The 11945-nt window shown below is 52.7% G+C and overlaps 1 protein-coding gene across 2 annotated transcripts in view; it reads right to left on the minus strand.

Annotated features, from left to right (window-relative positions):
• FAT2 (FAT atypical cadherin 2) overlaps window positions 1-11666 on the minus strand; it is a 56468-nt gene extending 44802 nt beyond the window's left edge. The window contains exon 1 of one of the 2 annotated variants that reach the window (XM_038150408.1): window positions 11368-11666. Coding sequence is in view for 1 of the 2 variants with exons in the window: in XM_038150407.1 (XP_038006335.1) it covers window positions 11250-11306 (57 nt within the window). In the remaining variant the exon portion in view is untranslated. Of the gene's footprint in view, window positions 1-11249 lie in introns of both variants that reach the window. The other variant, XM_038150407.1, reaches the window with a different exon arrangement.
• Between the last annotated feature and the right edge of the window lie 279 nt (window positions 11667-11945).

Below are 11945 nucleotides of genomic sequence, written 5' to 3' on the forward strand. Positions count from 1 at the left end.
ACACTCTCCACCCCCAATCCAAACTCCTTCTTGTTTTGTTTCTCCAGCCTCCCTTATCCATCTTAACTTCTCTCTCCACTGAAAAGTATCTTTGAGAGTCAAAATATAAAGTGGTTTATGTGCCTCTCTGTGGTTGTCTTCCCTTTTCTCTCCCTGTGCTACAGAATGCGTTGTCCTTCCCCAGCAAGGATGTCCTTTCCCAGCAAGGAACACATCCATGTTGTAAAAATTCCTTCTGAATGTGCAGCTCCACGATGTGGCCTTTCAAACAACTTTCTCTCACTTTCTAGTCAAGCTCTGTGTCAATTACCTCAAAGTTCTTCTAATTCACAGGCCTGACCCTTCTGCCTGCTCTGTGCTGACTGAAGGAGCAGGTTTCCAGCTAGACAGACACTTTGCCCATGTCACCCTCAGCCCTTGAGTAATCTCTCTGGCTGCTGCCTTCTCATGGCAAAGCCCCAGGGTCAGGATTCCTGTGAAGGATCTGCTGTCCATGACCACCTTCCATCATCTTCCTTCCCCAAGAGCTCCCGAGCAGCTGCGGCTCCACGGTTTATTCCAGTGAACAAGGGGTATCAAAGGAGGAACTGGGGAGCACACATGTGATTAACAGGGATGTAACTTTATTAGGGAGCTTTGCAGAGCTTGTTAAAGGATCAAGACCTGTTCTTTTCAAAAGCTAAGTGCATGCTGCTGTGTGTGCAGTTAGGGGTTGAAACCAGGGATAAGCTAAATATAGGTGCATATATTTCCCCTAGATATCCTAGGAGATCTTTATCTAGAACTGTTTCTTCCTGTTTTAAATTTAAATTATATATCAAGTACCTGCCAGTCATTTGGCACATTCCTAATTTAAACAGGGAAGACTTGTTTTTCCAGACACTTTTTCAAGACTCATCTCTTTAAGAACCAGAACTAGTTCAATTTGTAACTCAAGTTGAATGTTAGGAACAAATTGTTAGATCCCAACTAACAGTATGTGTCATATTCTCTCACTGAAGTATCTAATTACTGATAAACACAAAGCTGTAAATTTCATATTTGCATCAAATCCTTTTCTCCTTGGTAAACAGAAGCCAACCATACAAAAAATCTCTCTATGGTCATTCCTGTTTGAAACAAATTGTCTGAAGCTGAAGTCAAACTACCAGAAGTTGGAGAGAAATCAACACAATTCAGTTTTGACAAAATTCAGACTCATTTTTCATGCCATCATTTCACTTCTAGGAAACACGACACAGTCCCAAAATGTACTTCAAATTAAAGAAAAACTTGGAGGGCAGAGATGGGTGACCCAGAAAGGCATGTGGCTCCTCCTGAGAAGTCGAAAACCATGTTCTTAAAAGCTCTGCTAGTTGCTTGTTACCTAACAGCTCTTCAGAGCTGTGCAGCATGTAGGGACTTGCCTAGAGCTACTCCCTTCCAGCACTTTCAACTGCTGAACCTGGAGAGGAGACGTTGGCAGGCTGCGCACGCGTGGCTGCGAGCGGGGCCATCCACACAGCCCAGACTGCAGCGGGGCAGCAGAATGAACCAGCAACCAAACCCGAGCTGCTCCACCAACAGCAGACTTAATGAATCCGATGGCTTTGTATCTGGGCTAATTGACTTTTTAATTGAATTGTACTCAAACGGCAATGTGAACTCATCTCTCATAAGACATCAGAGAAGCCGCAAAGCAGAGACGTTATGAACTGCACAACCACAAGAAAAGCTGGATCCAGAGCACATGCCTTCCTGGGCACCAGCAATTCAATATGGGAGGATAACCTTGAGCAAGGAGTGGGTTTTCTGGCATTTAACAAGATGCAAGCTTTCGTCTGAATCTCTCCTGGAATGTACTTAACCTCCCTCTTCCCTGTACATTTCCTGACATCTAAGAAGGGCTTCACTTAACATTGCTGCTTTTTGCCTCTGTATTAGCAGGGTTTTACTCCTCTGTCCAGATAATTATTTTTCAAAACCTGTTGTGACCTCAATATTTCTTAGAGCTTTGCTCTCAATTACAAGCTGGACTGAAAGCAATCAATGGCTTCAGCAGTTATTATGAGGGATGGAGAGTGACTACGCATCTGGGGCATGAGGCAGAAGCCTCATTTCCTCTAGAAGTGATCTGAAACTTTGAAAGACACAGTCAAAACCCGGGGAGAATTGCCTAGGAGGCATCACCATCAACTTTTCAAGAGCTTCTCTCTGTGTCAGGACCATAGTTGAGCAGTATCACAGAGAGTCTGTGTCCCCTGACAGCAACTTCCCACCCTGGGCCTGGAAATCATCCCCTATGACCTGCAGCTGCAGTTTCTCCTTTAGTAGGCTGCACTGGGAAGCAATCATGCTCTGAAGGTCTTGTTTCTCTTTCTCCAGCATGGTTTGAGTACAATTTGAAGTGTGATAGATCTCCCAGGATATGACTGTGCTGTCCCTCATCTGTCCTCTGCTTCTGGAATCATTTATGCCACAGTCACAATACAAAACTACCCAGAAGTGGGTCTGGGACATTTCCAAGGGCCATGGTGAAGCTTAACAGAAAAATGGGGCCAGTGCTCTGAAGAGAGAGGAAACCTGGTGAACTGGCTCAGCTCCAGGGAAAATCCTGATGGGACTGACCCTGGAAGATGAGAGCAATGAGCCAGCAGAAAAGAGGGGTTTCTATGACTTTTGTTTCGTGGGCTGAAAGCTCTGCATAGCATGAAACCAGCAAAAATAATCAATTTACTGGCCCTTATTCCCAAATGCAGGTGGCTACCAAGGAGGAGCAGCATGCCAAGCTCGGGGGTCCTTGCCACAGATTTCAAGGATGGAAACTGGGTGAAATCAAACAGATTTTTCACGCAGATTAAGAGAACCATTCCTCATGTCCTTGTGCTGTCAGTAATTAGTGCACGACCCATGGGACCTGTGGCAAGGACCATTCACACTCCAGGGCTGCCAGATCAGCTGCAAGCATCTAACACTTGAACACCCTCACTTGCTTCTGCTCTCTTCACCCCATGGGACCATTCATTTCTCCTCCTGAGAGTGCTCCACTTCTCTCTGGCGGCCTGCTGGAGCTGGCTGTACACGGGGAGCCAGCAGTGCTGGAGGAAGCCCACGGTGGGATGGAGTGTGGAAGGCAGGGCACAGCTCCCGACTGAGGGAAATACCAGGGCATCATTATGTGGTGATTCAGCCTCCTTTCCTAATCACCAGGCAAGGATCAGAGAGCCTCGGGGGGCTTCGCCCTCAGCCCTGTGGATGCAAACTCCCCGCAAAGGCAGTAAACAGTCGCTGCATCTCTAATCAGAGCCGGAGCGCGCGTCTAAATTTAACATCCAAATTGTGAACTCTGGCAAAGACGTGCCCAAATCTGTCGGGCTTGAAACGAGGGAACAAACACAGCGCTGAGATTCAAAGTGTGTGCGTGGGGAGATCGTGGAGATGGGTGATTTGGGGGGACTGGTGCAGGAGAAGGCTATTCCGGCCAGCTGGGGTGAGTGGCTGGGGCATGGCCAGGGTGTGTTCTCTGGGGGCCCTCCCAGGGGTCTCCTGCAAGGTGTGGGCTGCTGTGTTTGTTGGCCATATCGCAGAAAAGGGCTGCAGCCTGCCAGGAAGCAGGTGTGGCCTCAGCCCCACCTTTTGATTCCCTTCAAGAGGAGCATTTAAAAGCAATAAAAACCCAAAACACAAAACAAAGCGAGTGCTGAGTGCACCCAGAGCAGCATTCCCCTCATGAGCTGTGGTGGGGACTTGGCACAAGGTTTTGAGATCAGAAGCTTAAAGAAAAATCATCATTTTAGTTGGAAAAGAAGGACAACTCTTCCCTTACTACTCTTTTGCCAGCGTGTATCCCAACTTTTTTTCCTCTCATTTTCTTCCCTCACTTCCCTCCATTTTCTCTCCCTTTTTCCTTCTATACAAGGAACAGCCTCTTCCCCAGATAAGGACCAAGCAAAATCATCCCCAAACATATCAACGTATTTGTCAGAGTCTGCAAGGACAGGGAAAGACCCGAGATGAGACTGGCTGTTCAGTAATTAGTTTAACGATGCATTTCAATGGCCATTGTGAAACAGAGACAGAGAGCAAAGGGAGCAATCCTGTAAATGGTGAGTACAAGGTTTTGGGAAAGGCAATAGGAGATGGGACACTCTTCTCCTGGCTAGGTGGAGCAGAAGGGGTCCAGCTACAGATGGGGCAATCTCCTTACAGCTGCCTCCCAAACAGCACCAGAGAGCAGCCCCTGGGCTGTCAGTGTGGCAAAGTCACAGAGTTAAACGGACACTGTGTTGGCCATGTCTGTGAAATGTTTTGCTTCCCAATGATGAAACAGCTGCGATCACCCTGCAAGGAGGCTGTGCTGCTTGGTTAATGTTTGCCCTCTCCTCTGCCACAGTGATTTTGGTGGGAATTGGATCCTTTCCCATTTGGGGAGCTCCCTAATGGCTGCTCAAACCCCGTGGAGTTTGAATTCTCTGTGGAGATGGGTATCTTTCACACCGTTTTCTTGGACTTGGGGAAAAAAAAACCAAACAAAACCATCCCATCCTTGGAGATCTTGCCTTTGGTTGTGCAGTCTCTGGTTTTGCAGTGCACGGGAGAAACACGTCCTGGAGGTACTACACAAAGCCAGAAAACTAATGAAAAGAGCCCCTGAAGTTACAGTGTTTCCTTCTTCAATGTATCTCGGGGTTTTCCAGCGCCTGTGGATGGTTTCTTAGGGCTGATGCTTGCAGAACTGCTTGCACCAGCCTGCTTGGGGGCTGTGCTGGTGTGGGTGCAGCTTTTTGCTGGACTTGCAGATTCCATCCAGGCACAGTTGGGCTGTTCCTTCCCCATCTCGACTTTCCAATCTCCGAATGGCTTGGACAGAGTTTTGGAAATTGTTTCCAGGTTGCTGGGCAGCCTGGAGCAAGGTGGCTGACCGTGTAGAACCTGGAGCATGTGCCCTTTACCTCCAAGGACTGTCCTTGCTCGGAGCGTCCCATGAAACGCTGTCAGGGCACTGAGTGGCAGTGCCAGACCTGTGCCACAACCACTGCATGGCTGAGCTCTGTTCCTGGGGGAAAGGGGCTGTGCACTGATGGACTGGGCTCTGCTGAGGGCTCCTCAGCTGTTGATGAGTCTCCTGCTGGCATGCAGAGCAGGGACACTCTCCTTGGCCTGCCCAGCATGGCAGGAGCTCACACACATGTCCCTGAGCAGAACAGGTACAGCCCTAAAGCACTACCAATGTTCCTCCCATCATCTGCCAGCTGAACCAGGCAGATGCTTTAACCCAGGGGGTTTGGGCACCCTTGGAGCTTTGGCTGGCAGCCTCTATGGGGTGGTGGTGGAGCATAGACTCCCTTGAAGGAGTTTGGGAGATGCCTGTGAGACAATGAGTTGTGTGGGGTAGTCTGGGCCCCAGGCTGGGAGGAAGATCTGGCGGGGATAATCTTTTTCTCTGTACTGCTGCAGGGCTTGGTGAAAATGCTTCATTCTGAGGCAGCCCTGCCTTCCCCAGGCCTGGTCTGCCATGGCCAGGGGACCTGTGGGGGTCCTGCCAGGACCACCATTCAGGAATGACAGTGGGAGCAGGGTGGGATGCTGTCCCTTGAGTGGTGCAAGACACGGATGAGTAGAGCCAGAGAGGAGATGGCAGGATGGCCTTCCACATGGCAAGGGTAGCTGGGAAGCATTTAGTTACTCTGATGTCCAACTCCTCCTTCCCCCTCACAGCAGGATGCTTTAGCCCCCTTTGTCACCGTGCCAGGACCACAGGTTGGATGCTCAGAGCCAGACTGACTCTAAAGGCACCTCGCTCCATGACATCTTACTGTGGCTTCCTCCAGCCAGCCACCCACCCCCATCCCCCTGGGACATCCCACCCATTCCCCCATCCTTGGGGCTTTGGCTGTGCCCTGATAATGCTCCTGCTGCCCTGGTGTGACCCTCCACTGGAGCAAGCAGGTGCTGTGTGTCTTTGCCTCCAAGCCATCCTCTGTCCCACAGCAGCACCAGGTACGTGAAGCCAAAGGCCACCTTTCCACCTGCAACGTGCATTTCTGTCTGCTCGGTGAGGAACCCAGGGAGAGCTGGATTTTGTACTGCTGCCAACACCTAGGCCTGGCCCAGATATGCCACCTAGCTGAGGTGTCACTGTTGTAAGCTCATCTGTTGGGCACAGGACAACTTGAACATGCTTGAACCCTCTAAAGAGTTGTGAGGGTCAATGATCTGTCTTGGCATTGCCAGCATCATTCTAGAGCAAGAGTTAATTGAGCAGCTCCAGAGCTGTGGAGCCCTCAGTGGGGTCTGGGGGTTGAGGGAACCTTGCAGTGCCAACTGCCTTGCTGCTGGCTCCTGTCCCAGGGCAAGCGTGACAGGAGGGAAGCGAACTTCCTTGTGTCAAGAGGGAAGCATCCTTATGCATCATTCCTAATCCCTTTCCTCTGCTCTCCCCAGTTATGGGAGCAAGGGGAGCAATCCTGCTTATGATCCAAAGCTGCCACTGCACAGATAACTAGTGGAGGTGTTGAGGGGTGGGCAAGGACAGCAGCTGTGACAGCCAGGAGACAGGCAGGAGACAGCACATCCCACTGTGGCTGCCATGGGAATGGGGCACCTGCTGGCTGGGACAAGAAGCAGCCCTGGGGGCTGGAGAAGGGCAGCCAGCGTTGGTAGGAAGAGTTTGGGTGGGAGCTGCTCACCAGGCAGGGTGTGAGGGGCCCCAGGGTTGGGCACCACAGTGGAGCAGCCCAAGCACGCTGGCACAAGGGCCAGGAGGAACATGCCAGGATCTCACATGAGTGTGCCCCAGCTCTGCTGCAGCTGGGACTGTGCACCACTCCCCCTGTGATTCAGCTGCCATGGAGCCTTTTAGCACTGAGGACCTCATACCTCAGTCACTGCAAACCATCTGTGAGAGCCCACAAGGGATCCTGGGCTCTTCTCTGATTGCTTTCTCCTGCCAAAACTCTACTGAGCCTTTCACACTTTCCTCATGCTTGGGATTCAAGTTATCTTACACTGATAATCATTCCCCTGTCTGCAGACTGCTGAGGGATTTGGGTGTGTGGGACCACACTGTCAATCCTGCTACCCTTCAGATCCATTGGCCAGCTCCAGCCAAATTTAACCAGATAGGCAAAGACTTGAAAGGAGTTAACTTTGCACAAGCTTGTGAAAAGCAGCAGGACCGAGGAGAGAAATCCAAATTAGGACTCCCAGCTGGAAGAAAAAGCTCTAATGTGAGCCCAACCCGATTATTAGACATCAGAGAATCCACACAAGAGGGAGCGCCGCAGGCAACCAAGCTTCATGAATTCTGCTGCTCACAAACCAGCTGTTTACTGAGGTGCTGCGGAGCTGGGAGAGCCGAGGTCCCCACACACAGCTCCCACCTGAGCCACCAGAGCCGTGGACACCAACAGGGCTCAGCTCACCCCATGCTGGGGAGAGCAGCAGCTCTGCCCTGTGTGAAGGGGCTCTGACCCTGCGAGTCCTCACTGCCACCTAAACTCAACCTGGCTGTTGATAATGGGGCCACTGCCCTCATCACCTCCAGTGCCCTTTCTGTGATTCCCCATGGGGAACATACACATTATCCTAAAACATCGCTAAAATTCTTTGGGAAGGAGCCCAGGAGCATCCTGGCGTGAAAGCTGCAAGAGGGACCTGGTGCCCCGCTGGATGCAGGTGAGGAGCCCCAGCAGGACCTTGTGCCCTGCTGGATGCAGGTGAGGAGCCCCAGCATGGATCTTGTGCCCTGCTGGATGCAGGTGAGGAGCCCCAGCATGGATCTTGTGCCCTGCTGGATGCAGGTGAGGAGCCCCAGCAGGGATATTGTTGCCTGCTGGATGCAGGTGAGGAGCCCCAGCGCTGGGCAGGACAGGGACTGCTCAGCCTCCGCCTGCCCTGCAGCACAGCCCTGCCCACCGCGCTCCTCCCTCACTTTCTCCTCCTACCCTCAATTCTCATTCACCCTGCGGACCTGTCCCCGCTCTGATCCGACCATGTTCTCCTTCCCCTGCCCAGAACGCTGCCGGTGCAGCTCTCTGCTCTGCCTGCAGCCCCTCTCTCCCCGTTGCCATCTGTCTGCCTCGAGCTGCTCCTTCCCGTCCCTCTCCTGCCTTTGGAGGCAGCATAAGGACACAGAGGACAAAAAATGAATGAGACAATCAGGGGATGATCCTCCCCCGTGAAAGGATGGCTGGCCAGCATGCCAGCAGCCGTGCCACAAAAACTCCCCGCAGCAGGTATTTATTGAATGGAATGGTTACCTGCGAGCTGATAGAAAACCTTCAGCTCCCAGAGCTGCCCGCAGCCGCCCACCTCCTGCGCCGTGTCCAAAGTGCTGCACAAGCTGCAAGGCCAGCCCGTGCCCTGGGGAGCTCGGCATTTCACCGGAGAAAAGATTAACCCCAGGACAGACGCGTTCGCCCAGGCTGGCCTCAGTGCCACAGTGTGTCCTTGTCAGCTCTCCTTGTGCTCCCAGCACAGGTCACTCCCTCCTGCTCCAGCCTCTCTGCTGGAAGCGTGTTTCTGAGCTCTCCTGCCATTGCAGCACCTCTGTGGAGCCAGCGACAGGGGCATGGACACTGCTCGGAGCACCTGTGACAACCAGGCTGGGCACAGAGTGTCCCTGTCAACCGGGGCCATATGGAGTGGCTATTCATGGCATAACCCGCGTCTCCCGGGCTGCCTGAGTCACAGCTTCTATCCAACGTGCAACCCAGCCACTCAAAAATAGTCACACAGTGTAAGAGCATCCAAATAGCCCTGCCGGGCTACCTCTCTGTTCTCTCTCCCAAAATGGCCAGTTTTGATTGCTTAGTGGAGGAGCATAAAAAGAAGGCACAGGTGACCTGCTCCTTCCCCCACTCTTCAGCATCAGTGCAAGTACCTGCCTATTGCATTTAAAAACCTTCACTGGAGCCATCTGTCCCAAATGGATCAAAACCTTGCTGAAGCCAAACACAACTTTTGGTGTTCACAATATCCTGTGGCAATTTGTTCCACGTTAATTATGAGCTCCATACAGAAAAGGAAAGTGTTTCCTTTGGTTGTTTCAACCCTGCTCCTTGTCCATTTCTAAGCTACAAACCTTTCTAGCAGCCCTTGCAGCCTGCCCCTCCCTGGAGCTCCTACTTCCAAGAATTATAGAAGAAAGTTTCTTTGCTAATAAAGCAGTACCTGCCTCATTGCCAAGGAAAAAGTGTGGTTAGAGGAAAAAATGCTTGCTCAGCAGATCAGCTTGTTAATAGACAATGCAGCATCCATGTTGCCAACTCAGTTAAAAAATTTAAAAGAGCTCAGGGGTATTTAATCCTCTTATGTTTGTCCACGATACAGGAGCAAGCCCACTGCTAACTGCTCGAGGTGCAGCTGGAGCTGCATGCTCCACACGTGGCACAAAACAAAGCGAGGTGCACGGAGCAGGGAATGCCATTGCTGCAGCATGCAAGCAGCTGGAACGATCCTGCAGCACTTGCCTTGGAGCAGTTGGCAGGAGAGCAGGATGCAAAATGCATTAGTTCCTAACAGATGTTTGATTCCAGGTGTCGTGCCTCCTTTGAACTCTCCCTCCGTACATGAACGATGCTTGTTTGTTTGCAGGGTTGGGAGATGATGCACTGGTTTGGGAACATTAGGATTTGAAATGCAGTCACGGTGCGAGGGAAAGGCTCGGGAGACGAGCGGATGTGCTGCGCTCTGTCCTGCACAGGCAGGGCAGCGGGGCTCATTCTGGGAATGTGCCAGAGCACGCTGAGCACAACAGGCAGGCTGGGAGAAGCAGAGACCGAACCCCCGGCTGGGTTAGAGACCTCTCCCCTGCCCAGACCTCAGGAACCCCAATCCTACAGCACACAGCTGGGTGTCCCTGAACCGTCCCGACAAGGCGAGGTGTGCTGCACACTAGCAGATGATAAAAGTGCACAATGCCAAGCCCGGAGACTTTGCTGTCCCGAATCCCGAGACAGCCCAGCCCTGCTCAGGAGCCCAACACAGACTGTTTGCTTTCCATCCCAAAGCTCTGATAACCTCCCAGGCATCTCTAGCTGACAGCCTGGAGAGCCACGGCAGCTCCCTACACATCCCCTGCCTGCTCTTTGCCCCTCTGAGTGCCGGAATAGGGGGAACAGAGCATTCCATGTGCCCCTGCCGGGACCCGGGGCACCCTGGGCGAGCAGGAGCCCGCTGGCCACAGCCCTGCCTGCCCAGCAGAGCCTGCCCAGCTCGTACCACCATACGAGCCTGAATCTCCACACCACCTGGAAACTCTCAGCCCTCCGCAGCCACAAACGCAAAGGAGCAGGAGCTTTCTTTAAGGGTTTCCTCTGAAGCAACCCCAGTCGCGTGACCGCTGATCTTTGCCCCTCTGGAGTGCTGTGCTCCATCGAATCCAACTTCAATTTCCCGGGAGGCTGATTAGCTGATAACTGCAGTTTGGAAGGGTTGGCTCCAAGTGCCCAGGCCTCTCTGCCTGTATTTCCACCTCTTTTATCAGGGCTGCACATGTACATAGGAAATAATTCCTGCACGCCCTGAAGTGGGACGGGACTTGCTCTGGGATTTCATCCCGTCACAAGGCACTGGCAATGAACGAAGGTGCAGACACACATATAGGGTGCCTCTGGCTTCAGCTCCCTGGCTCTGCTGGCCATCGTGGAGAAGCACAAAGGCAGGTGAGGAGCTCTTGCCCATCGTGGAGGGGAACAAAGGCGCGTGAGGAACTCTTAACTGGGTCTACAGGGAAGCTGGGCAGGGGAAAACCAGCACTGTGACTGCACTTGGGGATCCCCAAAGCACAGCCCAGTTTGAGGTGACAGTGGAAGTGGCTTAGTGGGGGCATGTGGGGACAGAGTTTGGAGTGGTACCACCTCACCCCAGTTAGTAGGGTTGTACATGGCCAACAGCTGAGCCTACAGCCACACGCCATCACTGCTCCAGCCACAGCTCATCCATTTACTCCAGCACAAGCTTGCTCCCTGCAGAAATCCTGCCCTGTTCAGACACCTGGATTGTTCTCTGCTCACTCCCTCCACACCTGCCTCGCTCTGCAGCGTCGCTTTTGCCTTTGATACCTGGAGCCCACCTGCTTGCGCTGGCTGCAGCCTGCTGAAGCTTCCCAGCTAAGCCAGATGCAAACACGAATGAAGCTTGAAGCTTTTCCTGCCTCCTTCCACGAGCCCCCTGCTAGGGCTGCCAGAAGGGAGGAAGAGATGAAGAGCTCTGCATCCCAAAGCTCTCTCTGTAGGTGAAGGCTGCTTCCAGCAAAAGTTACTCACATGCAAAAGCAGTTTCACGGTTAAATCTCTGCATCCTCCATGCCTTCCTCCATCCATGCTGTACACACTGCTCCCTGAGTCATTTCAACTCCCCACAGCGGCGAGCAGCGTGCCTTACCTGTTGCAACAGGAGAGGGACCTCTCCTGAAGTTCACTGTCTCTCTGCTCCCTGCGCTGGAAATCCTCTCCCGCAGCAGCTCCTCGCTGCCCGCCGGGGGTCCATGGTGCTTGCGAATCAGAGGAGAGGGCTCCGAGAAATCCCTGCAGGAAGGGGTTCTGCCGGCTGAAACTCCGGCGGAGCCGGTCGGGAGCAGCGAGGGAGAAAGTTGCGAGGGGTGGAACTCGCTGGCAGGAGCGCCAGCCCTCCCGTGACGGGCTGCGGGAGGAGGAGGAGGAGGAGAGGCATCGCCCGCTCCCTCGCTGCCGAAGTGAAATTGTGTATGTGTGTGTGTGTGTGTGTGCCTGTGTCAGAGCTGGGCAAGGACCCAAGCCTTAGAGCCAAATAATTGCAGCGCTTTTTACTGTTAGATTAACCAGCAGTGCCATGAAATCCAGGGCTTCAGCTGCAGGGGGGGGGTTGGTGGGCTGGTGGAATATGTCAGGTTAATCCCTCCAACACACCTGAAAAACTCAAAGATTGTTTTTAGCTATCTGCCAGGTGGGTGTTGTGAGGAGGGATGGGTAGAAGGGGGTGGG

Source organism: Motacilla alba, chromosome 13 (assembly GCF_015832195.1).
Source record: "Motacilla alba alba isolate MOTALB_02 chromosome 13, Motacilla_alba_V1.0_pri, whole genome shotgun sequence".
Taxonomy (NCBI): domain Eukaryota; kingdom Metazoa; phylum Chordata; class Aves; order Passeriformes; family Motacillidae; genus Motacilla; species Motacilla alba.